The sequence below is a fragment of the Varanus komodoensis genome, unplaced genomic scaffold (assembly GCF_004798865.1).
Source record: "Varanus komodoensis strain SLA01 unplaced genomic scaffold, ASM479886v1 scaffold316, whole genome shotgun sequence".
NCBI lineage: Eukaryota > Metazoa > Chordata > Lepidosauria > Squamata > Varanidae > Varanus > Varanus komodoensis.
Genome location: NW_025335791.1, coordinates 11883 through 33300, shown reverse-complemented (window position 1 = coordinate 33300; position 21418 = coordinate 11883). Strand labels below are relative to the sequence as shown.

At 45.0% G+C, this 21418-nt stretch overlaps 1 protein-coding gene across 1 annotated transcript; it reads right to left on the bottom strand.

Moving 5' to 3' along the window:
* Positions 1-7180: 7180 nt before the first annotated feature.
* On the bottom strand, positions 7181-21105 carry LOC123027293 (extracellular calcium-sensing receptor-like). The gene is made up of 6 exons (XM_044437919.1): positions 20885-21105; positions 19509-19809; positions 13405-14235; positions 8968-9207; positions 8114-8129; positions 7181-7308 (listed from the first exon to the last, which is right to left on the bottom strand). The coding sequence occupies exons 1-6, from the start codon at positions 21103-21105 to the stop codon at positions 7181-7183; spliced, it is 1737 nt and encodes a 578-aa protein (XP_044293854.1).
* Positions 21106-21418: the final 313 nt, after the last annotated feature.

The window sequence follows — 21418 nt, the reverse complement described above, 5'->3', positions numbered from 1 at the left end:
GTAGTCCTTGGGAAGAAAGTGACTGTTTTGGCCAGCATAGTAGAGACAGCAACTGAGAAAATGATGCTGAAGGCCATTTTTTGGAGGAGGCAAGTAACTTTCCTTGGCTGGCCACTGAACATGAAGGTGGACAGAAAGGAAAGCAGGAGGGAGATGAGGAGAATGTAGGAAAGGTCTCGGTTATTTGCTTTGACTATTGGAGTGTCCAAATATTTGAGGAAGATTCCTAAGACGCAACCTGTGCTGAAGAAGAATAAGGCAAGGGAAAGCAGGGTAATCCTTAAAATGCCTGTATAACAGAGGGAACTCAACGTCTTGGGCACACAAACATCCTAGTCTGAGTTTGGTTGGTGATCTGCTGGACATGCAATACAGTGATCTGCATCTGAAAGGAAGGAGAGTCAACACCGTTTCACTAAGAACCATATGATGTTATCCAGATCTGTCTGTATTGTAACACATTTTGTTGGAAAATTTAGGGCCTCTTCAATTTTTGTGAACATGTCTCCCACGTGGAGCCTGGACTCCCTATCTGGAGAGTCTTGAACTTCATTGGCCAGCAACTAGTTGCCACTGCTGTGGGAATCAAGTAAGCCAGCTCCTTGTGGCACTGCTTAATGGAGACAGGATAGGCTGGCATGGGAAAGGGGACAGGAAAGTCCAGCTTGGCTCTCAATCTCATTGGTAGACCTTTGGCTTCCTTGGTTACAATTTGCTTGTCCAGTGTTCTCACTCAGATCCCCAGGTAATGGATTATGAATTTGTTAACATATCCCACTGTAGGCTAAGGAAGGTTCAGTGGGTTAGTCAGATCTGGTGTCCCCTGAGCTTTGGAGAAATAAATCCAGTCTTCCTGACCATTTGAATATGGGTGGAACTGGGGTTAAATGGAGGGACCATAGTTTAGCTTTCTCATGGATTTCCTTCCTGGAGAACACTTACCAAGAATAGGGATAGAGGCTGAAAACCTTTCCACTTGTCCTATCATGAGTTCCCTACCCATCCATGGCAGGTGTTTCTAGCAGAGGACAACACAATACACAATGGTAGTAATGATGGAAGGGAAAGCAAAGAGAGGTAACTTGTGAAGGGATGTGATTTGGAAGGTCTGAGTTCCTTTTACTCCATGGGTGATGTAGTTAAGTGAGATCCTGGACTGCCACACTAGGGATGGATGTACCTCTCAGTGTTCATTGTGAATTTCTCACAATCCCCTCAAAGCCCTTGCCTTCTCTGAGCCCAAGCTGAAGCATAGTCTTCAGTTTCCTACACAACAGCTCTTTTTCGTATAGAACTAGACATCGATCTGTTCTTCCCCTTCTAAGCTTGAGTTTAGTTTGAGTGTAGGCTGAATATATGAAGGTGGATTCCTCCTGCTTAGCATAAGATGCCACCATTTGCTTTCATCATGAGGTACTCCTTTGTATTCAGGTCAGGCCTCAGGACAATGATGTAGCACTTGGGGATGAAGATGCTGCCCAGCAGCCCAGCACTGGAGGCCAAGATGGAGAAGACCTGCACGGCCACCATGTACTTCCCCCTGGTGCTCAGGTAGGTGGGCACGAAGGACACCCAGACACTGCAAAAGACCAGCATGCTGAAGGTGATCAGTTTGGCCTCATTGAAGGCTCCAGGGAGCTTCCTGGCAAGGAAGGTCACCGTGAAGCAGTAGGCAGCCAGGAAGCCCATGTAGCCAAGGGCAGAGTTGAACATGGCAAAAGACCCTTCATTGCATTGTAGGATGATGTGTCCAGGCTGGGAGAACATGTCAGAGTCAGGAAAAGGTGGAGCCATGGCCAGCCAGATGACATAGATGACCAGTTGCACACTGGAACAGGAAATGACAATGGAGTTGGCCAAGCTGTTCCCCAGCCACTTTCTCACCTTGTTCCCTGGCTTGGTAGCCAGGAAGGCCAGCACCACAGTGACTGTTTTGGCTAACACACTCAAGGTGGCAACTGAAAAGATGGTGCTGAAGGCTGTTTGTCAGAGGAGGCAAGTCACTTTGCTTTGCTTGCCAATGAACAGGAAGGTGGAGCAAAAGGAAAGTAGGAGGGAGAGGAGGAGAATGTAGGAGAGGTCCCGGTTGTTGGCTTTGACAAATGGGGTGTCCAAGTATTTGACGAAGATTGCTAAGATACAGCCTGTGGTGAACGAGCAGAACAGGGCAGGGGAAGCCAGGGTGATCCCCAGATATTCTTCATAGGACAGGAAGCTCACAGTCTTGGGGACACAGTGATCCTGGTCTGGGTTAGGTTCTGATTTGCTGGACACACAATACAGTGATCTTCATCTGAAAGAAGGGAGAGTGAATCCAGTTTCACTAACATGCATCTGATGTTATCCAGAACAGTCTGTGTTTTAACACTTTGAGATGGAAAGTTTAGGGATGTGAAGAAGTGAACGGAAGGGAAGAAAAACCAGGTGGGGTTGATGATTGTGATGGACTGTGGCTTCTTTTTCTCATCCTTTATTGGGTGCTTCCTCATGACTCAGTTTTCCTAAAACTGAGTTTCCTAAAACTGAGTTTCCTAAAACTGAGCCATGTGGAAGATAATCTCCCTTGGATGTCGGGAGCACCATATTCCCATGTGAATAGGTGAATCTGATTCTTAATCCTTTTTCTTTGCCTGGAACCTCTGGAACAGTTCTGATAAAACCCCCTTGATCTTTCCCCTCTCTTCTCCAGGACAGTTTCTTTTCCAAATCTCTCGACTCATGTCATCTGATGCCCTTACCAGTTCAGCAACCTCTGCTAATGCTTGCCCACCCATCTCCCACACTGAGTCTGGAATCGCCATCTGGGGAGTCCTGAATGTGACTGGCTGGGAACTCCTTGTCGCAGTTGTGGGAATCTGGTGAGCCTGCTCCCTGTGTTACTGTTTCATAAGCCTGGATGGGCTGTCATGGGACAGTTCAATGGATTTGCAGGTTCTGATGTCCCCTGTGCTCTGGAGGTGTAAACCCAGTCTTTGCAACTGTTTGAGTATTTCCAGAACTGGCCTTAAAGGGAAGGATCATAGACCTGTTTCCTCAGAATAGGAACAGCCTGTTGATGTTCCTTCCTGGAAAACACTGACCCAGATTAGAGGCAGAGGCTGAAATCTATTCTACTAGTTTCATGAGTTTTATATTAATCCATGGCAGGTGTTACAAGCAGATTTTATGTGAAAGAAGCTGTGGAATAAGCTGAGATACAAAAGAGGAGGCTGTTTGAAGGAGGAGGCCTCTTTACCCTCCTATGATCATTCCTTCCTTTGCATAACAATAATTCTGTCTTCAATGGAATCAATGAGCTGAAGTGATTTTAAGTGTTTCTAGGAATGGCCAGACCCATGTTATGAAAACGTAAGGTCGTGGGATGATCATGATTCAAGCTAGGGGAAGGGTACTGAGGCCCAGTCGCCATGTTGTGTATTTCAAAGATTGCCCCCAAAGTCATATAATTCCACACACTGTATGGAATTAATGAGTGAGATTAGAAATACAAAGGTCAGAAAAGACGGTAAGCAGAAAGAACAAACCTTTAAAAACTTCTTTGAGTAGAAGATCATGTCCAACTGGATATGTACTAACATTTAAAAAATATTTGTCATGTGTGCTTCATGATATCTATTGGTGTCCTCTAGTTAATATATAATATACCCTCCAAAGAAAGACTGAGTGCTTGGGTGCACTCAATTCTTTTACTGACTTGACCAGGAAAAATGGTCCCTTCCTCTGAAGACACGTACCCTGTTGAGCAGAGATGGTGCCTTCCAGACAGAGGGCACAGGCATAGCAGCAAGGTGGCTTCCCTTCCTGACCCACCTTGGCGAATCCAGGGTGACAGCTCTTGACACACCTGGATTGAGGCACTGTCTGGAAAAAAGAGAAGGAGCATCTAGGAAGAGCTGATAAGGATCATTGTGTGTGCTGAAATGAATCACCTAGTTCTGGAATGATTGAATGGGAGTTCCTTTCTCAGTGACCCCTAGCAGACCCTTCTGTCAAGCAAGCACTTATGATGCCGCTGAGATGAGCTTTTCTCAAGTGGATCCTGCATGTCATCAACTACTGGTTAGACATTGCAGGCAAGAAAACTGTGCTTACTCTGGGGCAGAAAAGATGCTGAGGCCTCTGCATCCCTTTCTTGTGGGCCTTGAAGTGTGCCCTGGCCCCTGCCATGGCAATTCATTCATTCCTTTAAAAATTTTGTATACCATACACTACCAAATGGTCTCAGGATGGCTACTGGAAGTCCTGTGGAACTCTGTAATCCATGGCCTTCCTGAGAAAATTTCCTGGGCTCTCCATTATGAAGGAAGCATGGAGAGGGAGAGGGTGGAAAAAGGATACACTTTTTGATGAGAAGTTCCTTAGTAGTACTTGGAACTTACTCTCAGGTAAAATAACTGTTTGCATGCCATAAGAAATGTTCCATGATTTCAACTTAATGAATGCAAAAGGCACCAGATTACAAGCAGTCATTAGCCAACCTGGTTAAACTGCTGGGGCCACACAATGGCCTCTGGATCCATGGTGAGTTTCATGTCCTGGGCTGCCTGTCCCTCCAGACTCCCAATGGTCACTCTACAATAGGACTTATTTGGGAAGAAGATCTAGTTCATGATATCATAGCTGACTGCCAAGTGCCAGTCCTAATAAAAAAACAAGACCAGGAGCTGACTGTGACTATAAGCTCCTTGTTGCAACATTTAGGCTTGAATTCAGGAAGTAGGGAAAAGCACTAGGCCACTCAGGTATGGCCTAAATACCATACCATATGCAAGAAAGCAAAATGGCTGCCTGAGGAAGCTTTACAAATAGCTGAGAAAGAAGGGAAGTGAAAGGCAAGGGAGAAAAGGAAAGATAAACCCAATTGAATGCAGAATTCCAGAAAATAGCTAGAAGAGATAAGAATGCCTTCCTAAATGAACAGTGCAAAGAAATAGAAAAAACAATGGAATAGGGAGCGGCAGAGATCTCTTCAAGAAAATTGGAGATATGAAAGAAATGCTTCATGCAAGGATGGGCATGATACAGGATGAAAATGGCAGGGACCTAACAGAGGTAGAAGAGATTAAGAAGAAGTGGCAAGATAACACAGAGGAACTATACAAGCAAGAGCTGAATGTCCCTGATAACCACGATGGGGTGGTCACTGACCTCGAGCCAGACATCCTGAAATGTGGTCAAATTGGCTTTAGGAAGTCTGAGCAACCCCAAATCTAGTGGAAGTGACAGTATTCCAGCTGAGCTAATCACTATCTTAAAGGGCGATGCAGTAAAAGTGCTACACTCAATATGCCAGCAATTTTGGAAAACTCAACAGTGGCCACAGGATTGGAAAAGGTCAGTTTACATGCCAATTCCAAAGAAGGGCAATGCCAAAGAATGCTCAAACTACCACACCATTACACTCATTTCACATGCTAGTAAAGTTATGCTGAAAATCCTACAAGCTAGGCTCTAGCAGTATGTGGACCGAGAACTACCGGAAGTACAGGCAGGATTTCGAAGAGGGAGAGGAACTAGAGATCAAATTGCCAACATACGCTGGATGAGGGAGAGAGCTAGGGAGTTCCAGAAAAACATCTACTTCTTTTTCATTGACTATGCTAAAGCCTTTGATTGTGTGGATCACAACAAACTGTGGCAAGTTCTTAAAGAGATGGGAGTACCTGAATATCTTATTTGTCTCTTGAGAACCCTATATGCGGTCAAGAAGCAACAGTGAGAACTGGGCACGGAACCACTGATTGGTTCAAAATTGAGAAACGAGTTCAGCAAGTCTGTATACTGTCACCCTGTCTATTTAACTTACATGCAGAGCACATCATGAGAAAGACAGGGCTAGATGAATCACCAGTTGGAATTAAGATTTCTGGGAGAAATATCAACAACCTCAAATATGCAGATGATACCACTCCAATGGCAGAAAGTGAAGAGGAACTAAAGAGCCTCTTTATATAGGTGAAAGAGGAGAGTGCAAATATTGGCTTGAAACTCAATGTTAAGCAAACTAAGATCATGGCATCCGGTCCTCTCACTTCCTGGCAAATAGATGGGGAAGAAATGGAGGTTGTGACAGATTTTATTTTCCTGGGTTTGAAGATCACTGCAGATGGGGACTGCAGCCAAGAAATTAAAAGATGCTTGCTCTTTGGGAGGAAAGCTATGCCAAATCTAGACAGTATATTAAAAAGCAGAGACATCACCCTGCCAACAAAGTGCGTATAGTTAAGGCTATGGTTTTCCCATTTGCAATGTGTGGCTGTGAAAATTGGACCATAAGGAAGGCTGAGCGCCAAAGAATTGGGGCCTTTGAATTGTGGTGCTGGAAAATACTCCTGCGAGTCCCTTGGACTGCAATGCGGTCAAACTAGTCAGTCTTAGCAGAGATCAACCCTGAGTGCTCTTTAGAAGGCTAGATACTGAAGATGAAACTCAAATACTTTGGCCACCTAATGAGAAGGAAGGACTCACCTGGGACGAGCCTAATGCTGGGAACAACTGAAGGCAAAAGAAGGGGATGGGAGAGAATGAGAAGGCTAGATGGAGTCACTGAAGCAGTTAGTGGAAGCTTAAGTGGACTCCGGGGGATGGTGGAGGACAGGAAGCCCTGGAGGAATGTTGTCCATGGGTTGCGATGGGTTGGACGCGTCTTCACGACTAACAACAACAAATCCAAATTGAGCTAGAAGTAGAGTGCATGTGTCCTGAGTGGAACATTGCTGTCTGTGGGCAGGAGGCGATGAGGGGCACTTGCAAATCCTTTGGTGAATTTCAAGTACATTTGGATTGGACAGCCCTTCGCATGCAGACCACCTTCTGAAGAACTCAAAATTCTGTGAAATGGGGCAAGTCTCCAACTGGATTTGCAGCAGAAATAGGCTTTGAAATTTACCTAATGACATGGATAGAGATTGGATCCAGGATCATGCTTCCATTGGCCATTAGCTTTCAATTTGCACCAACATGGCAAAAGGAAATGGGATACCTGCCATGCCTGCAGCCTTTTCCATTTCAGGCTGTCTCTTCAATGCACCATCTGCATCCTCTTGGATTGGGTTGCATGATCAGCATGTAAGACATGGGCCACGACTTGGACACTGCTGTAAATACTGTAGCTGTCCTGAGACAGGATCCTATCCATCTCCTCCTGGGACAGCATCTCCAGGTGCTCTTTACCTTTGCATCATGTCCAGCCTTTCCTGGACAAGCCATGCTTGGAATAGAAGCAATCAAAAGCCATCAGCGAAAACTGTGTCATTTCTGGTGACATTGGCCCATAGTGGTCATACTCTGTCTTTCTCCTGCTCTTAACTGCAAAGGAGAAAGAGTTATGGAAGTGCTGGAAAGACTCAGGATGACTATGCATATTCCAGAAGATGTCCTGAAAAGAAGATGCGATCCAGACTTTCATCCCAATCTGTTCCTTTTCTAGCATTAACTGGATTTTTGTGAATGGTAGAAATCCATAGCTTGAGTCCCAGACATAAATGCATACATTGACTTGTTTCCTCACTAGAAGTCATTCACTCTGAAATGACAGTAGATACTCTCTCTGCATTCCTATTCTGTTCAGGAAAGCCACACAAATACCCCCATTAGGAAGCTGTGGTGTCAGAGTTTTCAGGTAGCTTTCTCCATTCTCATTGTTGGGAGCAAGGATACCGACATATGTCCACTCAAAATACTGGAGCAGTTTGACCATTCCCACTACCTGAATTTCTTCTTTTGGAACCATCCAGTAGATAAAAGGAAATTGTGATTTATCTTGAGGAATGGGAGCAACAAAGCTGTAACTCATCTAATGCAAAAAGGAAGGAGCTTGTTTTTACTATAATATTCATATACAGTAGTACTTTGGCTCACGAACTTAATCCATTTCAGGACTTTGGTCATGACCCAAATTGGTCATGAGCCAAGTTAAATTTCCCCATAAGGTTCAATGTAAATGAAATTAACCCATTCTGTAACCATTTTTTAAATCAGAAAACTGTGATGCAAAGTGAAAAAGAACAACAAAGATCGTGGCCATCACTCCTTCCCACCCCGAGCACGAGCGCGGCCATTCCCCCCCCCCCCACAGCACGACCAAGATCACGCCTGTCATCCATGTACCCACCTGTCATCCCAGCGCGCTGGGGGAGGGAGAGACGGGTGTGAACAAGGTGCACTGGGGGAGGGAGAGATGGGCACGAACTTGGCCATTCCCCCCTCCTGCCCCCAGCATGATTGCGTTCATCTCCCCACTCGGGCGGATGGGGAGATGGTCACAGTCATGCTGGTTGCGGGGCGGTAGGGAGATCTCCGAGATTGCACCCATCTTTCCTGCACGAGCATGCCCCTGATCATGCATGTCTTCCCTGAAAGAACGCAACTGCTATTGTGGCCATGTCCCCACTCTGGGGTGGGCTGGGGAAATGGCTGAGGTCTTGGTTGACACCCTATGTGGAGTTCATGACCCACGTCAAAATTTTCATGAACTTTTTGTTCCCAACCTGATTTGGTTGTGAATCAAGTTGTTCATTAGCTGAGGTACCACTGTGCATACACACATGAAAATTATTACAATCTAACACAAAATCTGTTTTCCCCATGGTTCTGGGCTTTACATAGAAACAGAGCTCGTCTAAAGTGTGACCCTGGATCTGACCAGCTCTCCTAATGTAATACCCAACATGTGGTTGGTCAATATTTCCTGGAATACCCTCACTGATTTCCCCCACCACCACCACCTCCCCTGGAAGCCCATTCCAATCCCAACTGAAACCCAAAACCAAACCCAAACATTGCTGACTGCAACAGGAACGTAAAAAAACACCCCTACCATGATGTGGGAATGAAAGGGAGCTTGCCAGCCTTTTGGCTTCATGCATCTTGCTGCATTTCAGAGCGACTTGTCTTGTGTTGCTCTTTTATTTTTCTCCTAGATGAAACTGCAGACAGCTCAGTTCCCTCCCCCTTCCCAATTCCTACCTGTGGAAGTTTGTAGATGCCTGACATGGCTGCAGTGTGCATCGAGATGTCAGATTCAGCCCCTTCCACGATGGCCAGTGGGTTTTTCCACCCTCCACAGCTGTAGTTGGGAATGTTGCTTTCCCTTCCAGCATTCAGGTCCACCATGGTGTCGCATGTGATCCTCCCATGGAAGTGGGTCTTATAGATGTTGTAGCCCAGGGTGAGGTTGGGCAAGAGGTCAGGACTCTGGTTGAACCCCTGAACAGCAAGGAGGAAAGACAAAATGTGCCAGTACTTGACAAAGACCTTTATTGGTGCACTGGAAGAAGAAAAATTGCTTTCAGTTCTCTCTTCCATTCACTGAAAGAAGCACAACATTCTTTCCTCAATAAAACTAGAACTCTTTCCAGGCAATGTGTCTGACAAGAAGCTGTATGGGAGGTCACGCCTAACAGTTTTTGTAGTGATGATTCCCCTGATGAGCAGGTCTCCAGGCCTGTAGTAGTTCCCTGCAGCACTTTGATCTTGGATCAGATTCAGGGGGCATTTTGCCTCCTGCCCCTTCAGGGCTGCACAGGGCAGAAAGAGCAGTGAAAGGAAAAGCCCAGTTATCATTGGGGCCCTGATCCTTTCTAGCCCTGCCTCATGTCCACTCCCCTCACCCACTAATGAGCGGAAGGCAGGGAATTCTTTCAAGACACAGGCTGCCCTGTCTTGAAGCATACGAGGAGGTCAAGGTCAAAAGTGGGGCTTGTTTAAATTTCACAGAAGTGTCATTCTGCTGCCTGTCTCACTCGTGACTCATGTCAGCAGAGGAGAGATTTTATGCAGCAAACTTTTCAGGCACAAGTTACTTGATTGCAATGCTTGGTTTATGTGTCCCTGAGGCAACCTCATGAGCAGTGGCAAGAATGGAGGAGAAATCACCATAATGTAAGTAATTACAAGGTGTATGAGCATAACCTCAGTACCTTGGTGAACTCTCAGAGTTTTGTGGACCTCAGATGGAGAGTGCAAGGAAAACAAATTTGCAGAAAATCATTAATGTCAGTGTAGTGCCTGAGATGGGTTCACTGAAGGGGAAAAGTGAGGGCTGGTTGACCCTCACTGACAAACCTCCTTCAAAGGTCCTGCTGTCTTGAGGGCGTTCAGTGTCTGAGGGGGGATCTTCATTCTCCCCATACTTTCTGAGTTCTCCCAATAGCATTTGGTGAAGCACTGTGGATTCCTGCAGGAGCAAAGGACCCCTCCCTCATTTGATTCCTTCCAGAAGCTGCTCTCCCACCCCAGGGATTTTTTTAAAGAACATCTGGAGAAGGGCATTCTCTGCTGTGGAACCCTGACTGTGGAATGCGCTCCCCGGAGAGTTTCACCTGGCACCAACTTTATATGCTTTCCGGTGCCAGGTTAAAACCTTTTTATTTACCCAAAAGTTTAAAGTTTAAATATTTTAACTTATAAAGTTTAAATATTTAATATTTTAATATATTATCTTGTTATTGATTATTGTATTGATAGTTTAATTATTACATTGTAAGGTGTCCAGAGACATTTGGCATTGGATGGGATAAAACTATCCCAAATAAATAAATAAATAAATAAATAAATAAATAAAATGTTTTTATAATCAGCAGTTTGGTTTTCAGAAGGACAGCCTTTTGTTGGTGCTGAAAGTGGGCTAAAGGAATAGCTCAGCATATTGGAGATCACATCCATTGGCTGCCCCAAGTTCAGTATTTAGGAGCCTTTGTTAGCCCTGTGACTGGATTGGTAAGTTTTCCAATCAAGTCCTCAAAATGGATTGCTAGTACACATGTATTCTCTTCGAATAGTTGCACCACCAGACTGGTTAAGGTGGAATAATTGTTGGGTAGCTACACCCAAGGCTAGTTCCCATGGAAAGAGCAGGTTGCTTCTGGCAGGTGATGGAAAGTTCAGCAACTCTGAGGCCTTGGTGACCCACTCCTAGCACAGCCCATGGGACTATGTATATCATGGGCAGTATCAGGATTCTCAAGAATTATTGGAATCACAGGACCGGGATAATGTATGTTTGGATTCACATGAAAGATCCATTCAGATACAGCAGTTTATTGGCAGGAAACCCCAAGAATCCCTCTGTGACAAAAAGGAAAACTAAGCTCTGTTGAGTAGCCAGTATACCAAACTAACCATGAGCTTTCCAGAGTAAAGTCAGAGTTTATATCAGTTTTGTGTCACATACACAGTACAGGGAAATGGTGAAATTCTGAATGGGTGAGAAGGAGAGGACAATGGGGAACTGCAAAAACATAATTCAGAATTATGGAGGAAACTTGATAGACCCCAGGAAAACACTGTGACCTGTCAAAGGTTTAACAGGTAACAAATAAAACAATTAAGAGTTTCAAAATGCTAGTAGGCTTTGATGTTTGGGTTTTACAATCAGAGATACAAAATTTCTTAAGACAAAGCCAGAGCTGGCTACATATTTTTAAATTGTAAAGGAAGCACAGCTGCCCTGATGGGCTTGAAATCTTGTTTCAGTGCTGTTTCAACTGAGCAATCAGAAAAGGGTGGACCATTTGCATAGCATGAGGCTACAGATGGGGAGTTGGAGAGAGGACAGGTGAGGTTCTCCATATTTTAGCATATACAAGGTATAACTTCTGTTAAGGCAACTCCACCAGCATTTTCCATCCACACAGCAGCTGGATGCCTACTATGTCCAAGCCCCTGTTTAGGGTTACCTGCCATTCAGACCTTGCCTTTCTACCAAAGAATGGCACTCAATCTGCTTTACAGGTCCCATTAGAATGGATTAACAGAAACGATACTGAAATGAAAGGAAAGCCCAACACTTCCAGAACAGCAAATGAAAGCTACACCATATTCAGTAGAGCTGCTTACAAGCCAAGAGGGCCTAGAAGAAAGTCATCCTTGCCTGCAAGAGTGGCATCAGGGAGAGAGCATATGACCCCCCTGCCCCCTACTCATGGTGGAATTTTGCAAACTGAGAGTGTCCAAAGTCGTGTTTCATTATTGTGCAAGAATGCCTGAAATTTCTGATTTGGGTTTTTGAAGAAGTGTAGGATGGCTCTCCTGTGGGCCCAGTCATCTCTTCACTTCCCATTTGTGGAGCCACCTTTAAATTTGGACAGTCTCCCTTCCTGGAAAGAGAAGCTCAGAAACAGAAATGTGTCCTGAATCCTCTGCTTTGAAGATGAATAGGCAGAATCCCTGAAGATTCTCTGCAATTTCCTTATCCTCCTTGGGTACTCCTTTCCGCCAGGATCATCCAGCAGTCCAACTGCTGTATGTGCTACTTTCTTCTTCAGATCTCTTTCAGGAAGTCTTTATAGTTGGACTTGAGTTTTCAATCACCAGGTTTGGGAAAGGGTTTAGCTCTCCCCATTTTTTTGTTTTCCATTTCATATTATCTGATCACATCTCTCTTGTGCAAGCTTATGCTCCGATTTCAGTTCATATTTGGGCAAGACTTCCAGTTTCTGACGGAAGCCATCTTCTGTCTAATATTTTTCAACCTTTGTGTGGTGTACAATTCATCAAAGAGCAACAAATACTATCATGAGGATCAAATAGAAAAGAGTATTTCAACAATTTAAATAGCAAAGAAAGTTTGATGAAGCACAGCTTCCTAAAAAAGCAGGGAATCCACACCCCAAGTGCCATTTCTAGTGGTTAAAACTCTCACCAAAGAGGATCTGATTGAGCTCTGTGTCTGTTGTCCATTCCAGGACCTGCAGATAACAGTTGATGCTCCTTAGTATGAGCAAAGTTGCTTTATTCATGGAGAGTGCACTAATAAAGGGGCTTTTGGAGGAGACAATGTACATATGAAGGGTTGTGATTTCTGAAGGTCTGTCTCCTGCTTTGATTAAGAAGGGTTGCACTCTACCTATGTATGCATGTGTGCTGAAATTAAGAGGTCATCTGGACTGTCAGACTTGGGATACTTGTACATCTGCACTCTACATGCTCTCTAAACCTGGGACTACCCTTCACCAAAGCTGATATTAGACTTCCATTTCTACTGAGATGCACTCTTGTCCAGGATGACTTTAGTTGTAATGAGATTTAAAAGATGAAATTAAAAATATAGACTTCTCCCCTGCTCCTTTATTATCAATTGGTCTCAAGATCAAAAAAGGAAATTCAAACTAGGAAAAAAAGCATGATAAGCATTAAGTAATATGATGGGTGCCAAACTAGGGATGGACCTACTTCTCAGTGTTCATTGTGAGTTTCTCACTATCCCCTCCATGCCCAAACTGAAAACATACTTCTCAGTTTCCTACACAAAAGCACTTTTTAGTGTAGAATTAAGTACTGATTTTTCCTTCCCCTTCAAAGATTGGATTTAGTATGAATGTAGGCTGAATATAAGAATGTGGATCCTCCTGCTTAGCATCAGATGCCACCATGTGCTTTCATCATGAGATGCTCCTTTGCATTCAGATCAGGCCTCACGACAATGATGTAGCACTTGGGAAGAAAGATGCAGCTCAGCAGCCCAGCACTGGAGGCCAAGATGGAGAAGACCTGCACAGCTACCATATGCTTCCCCTTGGTGCTCAGGTAGGAGGGCACGAAGGACAACCAAACACTGCAGAAGACAAGCATGCTGAAGGTGATCAGCTTGGCTTCATTGAAAGCTGCTGGCAGCTTCCTGGCCAAGAAGGCCACCATGAAGCAGTTGGCAGCCAGGAAGCCCATGTATCCCAGGGCAGTGCAGAACATGGCCACAGACCCTTCATTACATTGTAGGATGATGTGCCCAGGCAGGGAGTGCATGTCAGTGTCAGGAAAAGGTGGAGCCATGCCCAGCCAGATGACACAGATGATCAGTTGCACAATGGAACAGGAAATGACAATGGAGTTGGCCATTCTCTTTCCCAGCCACTTTCTCACTTTGTTACCTGGCTTGGTGGCCAGGAAGGCCAGCACCACAGTGATGGTTTTGGCCAGCACAGAAGACACAGCAGTTGAGAAGATGATGCTGAAGGCCGTTTGTCGGAGAAGGCAAGTCCCTTTCCTTGGCTGGCCTATGAAGAGGTAGGAGGACACGAAGGAAAGCAGGAGGGAGACAAGGAGAATGTAGGAGAGCTCCCGGTTGTTAGCTTTAACTATGGGAGAATCCAAATGTTTGATGAAGACTCCTAGCACACAGCCTGTGCTGAAGGATAAGAATAAGGCAATGGAAGCCAGGGTGATCCCCAAAGGGTCCGTGTAAGAGAGGAAGCTCACAGTCTTGGAGACACAACGATCCTGCTCTGAGTTTGGATGCTGATAAGGTGGACACTTTATACAATGATCTGCATCTGAAAGGAAAGAAAGCTAATCCAGTTTCTCTAACATGTGTCTTATACCACGAAGAGTTTGAGTTCTATTCCATTTGGGTTGTAAAGAGGTGGATGTGGGAGAAGTCAGGAAACATTGGCTGGATTCACATGCGGCAGAGAAACAAGAGGTTTTTATTATCTTCCTGTGTGTTGGTTCTTCATTGCAGATGCCTGACATGGGAATTCAGGGTCACTCAAAAGTCTTCAGAGTTGTTTTGGCCACCTGCTTGCTCCAAGGGTCATCTTGGAAATGATGTTACTTGCAACCAACTTGCCTCAGAGGAAAAGGAAGCCCTTTTGGCCCACTTTTCCTGGTTATCCTGTGAACCTTGCCAGAGACAGGTGTCATCCCACATATGCATTCCACAAGAGGAAGGGGCATTTCTTGAAATGTTCCCCTACTTGCGTTTTGGGCCACCCCTTTCCCCTGGCTCACCCCATTCAGTACATTTCCCAATATAACTGACTGGGTTTTAACTTTTTGCATCTCCTTCTCATATGAATATACTCTCCGTCTAAATCTATATGGCTGATCTTTGGGGTAGCATTGCCTTTCCCTATATAGCCACTGGTGATCCAACAAAACAGCTGGAGAATGGGGTCAGCTAGGGTGAGAAATTCTTTCATGGACATTCCATCAGTCGGGAGGTAGAACCAGGCCAGATCTGCTTCTTCCAAAGAGAGATCAAGAAGACATAATCCCTTCTTTGGGCATGACCTCAAAGATGGGTTCTTGCTCTGAAGTCACCTACCCTCCTGAGCAGAGACGGTCCCTTCAGGACACCAAGCACAAGCGTAGCAGCAGGGCGGCTTCCCTTCCAGAACCTCCTTGGCATATCCAGGCCGACAGCTCTCAACACACCTGGATTGAGGCACTGTCTGCAAACAAAGAGGCTGATCATCAGGGAAGATGCAGTCAGTCTTGGTATTACAGAAGCTGGAAGGGGCCAGAAGGTCTTCAGGTCCAACTCCCTGCTTTTACAGGACACTCAACTCTACCATCCCATTCAGATGACTGCCCAGACACTTTTGGATGTCTCTAGCAAGGCAAGTCTGTGCAACTCTGGAAAGGAAACACCTCCTTTTGGAGAAAATTCAATGGGATTTCACCCCTGGCAGGCCCATCTTTCAAGGACACACTTCTGACAACTCGTGTAACTAGACTGAACAGTGCAAGCTGACATGGATGGGAGGGAGAGATGAAAGGAACCCAAAATTTTCAAACGCCCAGTCTGTTTATTCAAAATGTACATTCAAGACTGATGTTTGAGATGCAGGCAGCATTGTGGCCACTCATGGTGGGCCTTCCAGTGTTTCTTGGCCATTGGTGGGGCTGTTGGAATTCCTGCTCTCCATTCCATCTAAAGGTTAGAGAGGGGGAGGCGAGAATGTGATCCCATAGCCCTTACTCCACAGCAAGCCAAATAATATTCCTGGGACCGCCTTTCCAGGAAGCCTACATCGAAGGGCAACCGAATTTGCATGTCTACCATTTATCCTGTTTTCACAGTTTGATGGATGTGAGAGACAAAGAAATGAGAAAAATCCTTTCCTTGACCTGTTTAAACTGCCTGGGCCACACAATGGCCTCATGATCCACAGCAAGCATCACATCCTGGGCTGACTGTCCCACCAGGCTCCCGATAGTCACTCTAAGATAGGACTTATTTGAAAAGAAGATCCAGTTCCTGATGTCATAGTTGACTGTCAGTTCCCCTTCCTCATACAAGTAGAGCCCATTCTGGGAAGAATTAGCAAACTGGACTTCTCTCAGGAGTTTGTGAAACTAGAATGCAAGAGCAGAAAGCCTACATTTTAAGGAGAGGAAAGCATTAGCGATTCCTCAGCTCCACTCAGTTTTCTCTGTGTCTCATGCATCTGATTTTTACATGGTGGCACGTGAGATATGTTCTCTGCTCTCCAGTTTCTGTTCCATCACTTTGGGATGCCCTCAGGCTATGTCATCCTCCCCTCAAAGCCAGGAAGAATGAAAAGGAATGGGTCAAATGCCACGTTCTGCATGTAGGAAAAACAAACCAAGTGAGTCATTCCAAGATGGGAATGACTTGGCTCAACAATACCACAGGTGAGAGGGATCTTGGAATTGTCACAGATCATAGGCTGAATATGAGTCGGCAATGTGATGTGGCTGTAAAAAAAAAAGCTCATGATATATTGGACTGCAGTAATAGAAGCCCAATGAGTATTCCGTGTAACATGAGATACTTGTTCCCTTCTATTCAGCACAAGCTGGGTCCCATCTTAAGTTCTGTGTCCATTTCTTGGCACCACACTTCAAGGAAGATGCAGATAAGCTAAAACATTCAGAGGGGAGCAACAAAGATGACCAGGGCCTGGAAGCAAAGCCCTATGAGGTGAGGTCACAGTTGCTGGGCATGTTGAGTCTTGAGAAGAAAAATTGAGGAGAGCTATGACAGCTCAATTCTGGAACTTGGAAGGCTATCATAAAGAGGATGGCCAGGATCTGTCATGATTTGGAAGTGATGCTTCATTAATGCAGCCCAAAGTAGCATTTGCCCTTTTTTCAGCCACACCACCTGTTAACTCATAACCACCTTGTGTTCCTCAACAATTCCATAATCTTTCTCACTTGCAGTATTGTTGAGCCAAGTGTCTCTCCTCTCAGAACTGTGCCTTTTGTTACTTTTTCCTAGGTGCAGAGCTTGGCATTTCTCCCTCTTCGACTACATCCTTTTGATATCTGCCCAGAGCTCCAGCCTATCAAGATCACCATGATCCTAGTGTCTGTCTTCAAGGGTATGAGGTACCCCCCTTGTTTTGCATCATCTGTAAATTCCATCATCATTCCCTGCAGTTCTTCATACCAATCATTAATAGAAATGTTGAAAATTAGTGACCCAGAAATGAACTTTGTGGTATCCCACTTGTCAGTTCTCCCCAGTTTGAGAAGGTACCACTAATGAGCACTCTTTGAGTCAGATTCTGTGGCCAACTGTGGAACCAACAGTATTCGCAAAGTCTACAAGGGAGGATTCCCTATCAAAATATGAGATCAATTAGTCTGGCAATCTCCTAATGTCTGTTATATTGTGCCTGTCAGTGGGCTCAAGGTTTTGGGGACCCAGAGGAAACAATATGCCAGTGCTAGGATTGCCTGCAAGAAGTTTTCTTGTTGATCAGCTTACAAAGCTCACATGTTCCCAGTCAGTAATGAAACAGCAGTGGATGGTGCACAAAACCAGCCGCTTGCAACTCTAAGCAAGATATCTGAACAAAGGTGACAAGCTCCTGGTTAGGTTCCCTTTGCTGCAAATGCCATGATGCCTCGCAGCCCAGCTTTAGCAATAATGACAGGTATTTGATCACCCCAAGAGGACCAGCTTCCAAATACTGCTCTTGCATCGCTTGAAATAAGGACTGCTTTCTGGAAAAAGAGGACAAATGCCGAACTGAATTTGGCTCACAAACAGGCTGTGTCAGCCTTTTCCCTTTCTATTACAATGGAGTCTTGATACAAGATCATGTTCCAGTGGGTCAGTGGATGGCAATTTGGACTGGCATTGCAAAACATAAAGGGAATACCTTCCATGGCTGCAGGCTCTGTCCTTTCAGCCTATCCCTTCCATGCACCCTCAAGAGCTGCTTGGATTGGGATGAGTATGCACCATTTAAGGCATGAGCCACAACTTGGACACTAGTAAATACTGTAGCTGTCCTGAGACAGGGTCCTCTCAATCTCCTCCTGGGACAGCATGCCCAGGTTCTCCTTCTCTCTGCATCTTGTCCAGCCTTTCACAGATAAGTCATGCTTGGAATAGAAGCAATGAAATGCTGTCATCCAAAATTGTGTCATATCTGGTGACACTGGCCCAAAGTGGTCATACTCTGTCTTTCTTTTGCTCTGCACCACAAAGGAAAGAGAGCCATGGAAGTAGTGGAAGGATTCTGGATGAGTAAACGCATTCAAGAAAATGTCCTGAAAAGATGTTGTGATCCACACTTTCATCCCAATTTTGTCCTCTTCCAACCTTGCCTGTGTTATGATGAATAGATTAAATCCATAGCTTGAGTCCCATACATAAACACATACATTAACTTGCCTCCAGACAGCAAGCCGTTCTCTTTTGATCATGTCCAAATATCGCATCCCCACAGAAAGCCTTTTTGCAAAAGCCACACAAATTCTGCTTGTGGTCAGCAGAGATGTCAATGTTCTCAAGAACCTTTCTCCATTGTCATTACTTGGAGCAAGGAGACCAATCCATGTCCATCCAAAATGCTGGAGCAGTTTGACCATTCCCACAACCTGGGTTTCCTCTTTTGGGACCATGCGGTAGATAAAAGGGAACTGAGATTTATCCTGAAGAACTTGATCAACAAAGCCATAACTCATCTAGGCAGAACAGGAAGAGAAAGCCATTTTGATCTTTGGTGGAATAATCAGATCTCTATTAATTTTACATCATGAACATCTAACAGAAATTCTACCAGTATATGCCTCTGGGATCCATCAGGGTGGAGATAATCTCTCAAGAATTCCTAGTGGTATGACAGCTTTATGTGGCCTTGCTGAAAGAAGTACCATGCAGTCCCAGTCAATCCATATCACTGGGGAAAACATCTCAGATTCATTTATGTATCTGATTAGTTCGTCAAAAGAAAGGGTTGAAAGTTGCCTTGCAGACATTAAAAAAAATCCAATAAGGAGTGAATATCACACAGCAAAAAGAGATTTTGCTGATTCATTTGGGAAAATTACTAGAGGTGGGTTAAGGAAATCAGTTCCTACATTGTGTCCCTGGGTATTTTTAGACCCTTTTGCTACCGGTGCCCTTTTTGGTGTGCGTGGGCATTACTTTCAGTGAGAAGCAGCAATGAGCTTTTTTCTGCATTACCTGCAACTGCTGTTTTCTGCTCTGCTGCTTCTCCCATCTTGCACTCTGAGACCACTGGTAAACTGGCGAGCTGTGCAGCATTGTCTTGGACACCACCTGAAGCTCTATGAGTTCTATATGGGGGGAAACCGATTGGAATTACGCACTGTGTCACAACCATGGCTTCTCTCCCCCATCTGGCCAGTAGGGCAAAAGGAATCAAACTGTAGGATAGAGGAAGTCAGACTTTCCAGATGTTCTTAAAGTGGGCTATCTTATGTTTAGATGCCTTTTCTGGGTTCAAAAAGTACGAGGTGGAAGCCCCCTAAACTCATTTCCCAGTTCCTTTCCCAGTTCCTACCTGCGGGATTTTGTAGATGCCCGACATGGCTGAAATGTGCATTGAGATGTCAGATTCAGCCCCTTCCACAATGGCCAGTGGGGTCTTCCTCTCTCCACAGCTGTAGTTGGGAATATTGCTTCCCCCTCCAGCAATCAGATCCACCATGGCATCAGATGTAATTCTCCCATGGAAGTGGGTCTCATAGATGTTGTAGCCCAGGGTGAGGTTGGGCAGGATCTTGGGACTCTGATTGACCTCCCAAACAGCAAGGAGGAAAGACAAAATGTGCCAGTACCGGACATACCTCTGAACCATTTTTCTGAAAAAGGGGAAGTGAGAAACAATGACATTCTCCCTTTCCTTCCAGGAAGGAATGGGGAACCTGGCATTCATTTTGCACTTCTGGAAAGCAGGGAGGAAGGACAACCTGTACCAACACCTGGCCTGGTGCACGGGAAGAAGAAAAATGTGTGGCAGTGTCTTCCTCCACTTGTTCCAGACTATAGAGATTTCTCAACTGTTGAGGTCCAGCCCATAATGCATTGCCCATTATTGGGTGGGAGGAGAGTGGGAGCCATACAATTATTAATTATTTGCAGAAGACAACTAGGTTTGTCAAAAAAACAAAACTAGTCAATCAGCTCAGAAAATGCAAGAAAGTGTAAAAGCTACAAGCCATCATTATCTGGAAGCAACTGAAAAGTAGAGAAAAGGCCAAAATGCAACAACACAAACTTCAGGTTGGTGAATCAATCAAGCAACAGCAGAGTCTAGTCCCTATTTCAACAAAAATGTCTTCCAGGTATGGTACATGTCCCCAGCAGTCCCGGGGACAGCTACAGGTGAAACCAAGCTCCTCCCATCCCATTTGAGGATTTTAACTGAATGCTTATTGACCTTCCCTCTTTCTGATGGTCACTTAGAGAACTTTTGCATCCTCCCCATTTGGCGCATTTCTTCCCCTGCTCCACCACATGCTTTCTGTAAAACCTGCCTGAGGAAAAGAATTTGTGATCTAAAATTGGCATGAACAATTGAGGGATGCTTGGTTCACCAAATGAAGGGTTTAGACAGAGAAGAGTTTTGCCTGTTGGCCAGATGTAGAAGGAGGTGGCCTCAGTTATAGGCCAGGGATGTTCATATGCTGGATTCCGTTCTCTGCTTTTGTGAAAGCAGGTGATTATTCAAGAAAGACGGAGAAAAGGATTGATCTCAAAAGATGGACAGGTTCACTCTTTTTCATACTAAAAGCCTCACTGGAAAGCATCCATGAGAATGACCCAGTGTGGTTTGCATGACCAGGGATAGCAGAAGATAGGGGCAGCCCTTTGCAGAGAATGCCAATTGAATGGAATTTGGGAAAACATTTACTCTTCCAAGTAATCAGCACTTACCTGTCAATTATGGTCAGGGGAGGCTTAGAAAAGATGTAGGGCTCTTCACGTACAGTATATTTGGTAGAAAGGATCGCGCTGATGATCTGGTCCCCTGGCCTGTGATAGTTTTCTGCATTGCTTTGATCTCGGACCAGATTCAGGGGGCCTTTTGCCTTCTGCATCTCACAGGCTGAACAGGGCAGGCGCAGCAGCAGCAGGAGAGGGATCATCCTGGGCATGGCTGCTTCCTGTCCCTCAACTCAGGAGATATTTTATTGGCCTAACCTTTCAGGCACCATGCAAGAACTTCCCGCTTTTTCCCCTCAAGACCAACCCCTAGTGTATTGGTCCCCAAGGCCATCTCCTAGGACATGAAAATAATGTTGTTGAGAACAAAATGGAAATCACTAGAATGTGGATTATTCTTTTGGGCATCCTCCATGTCTAGATAATGATATGATGAAGGACCAGCACCTCTGCTGCTTGGTGGACTCTCTGAATGGTCTGAGTCCCAGCTGCAGTGTAGGAGGAACACATGTTTGTGAGAGCTGA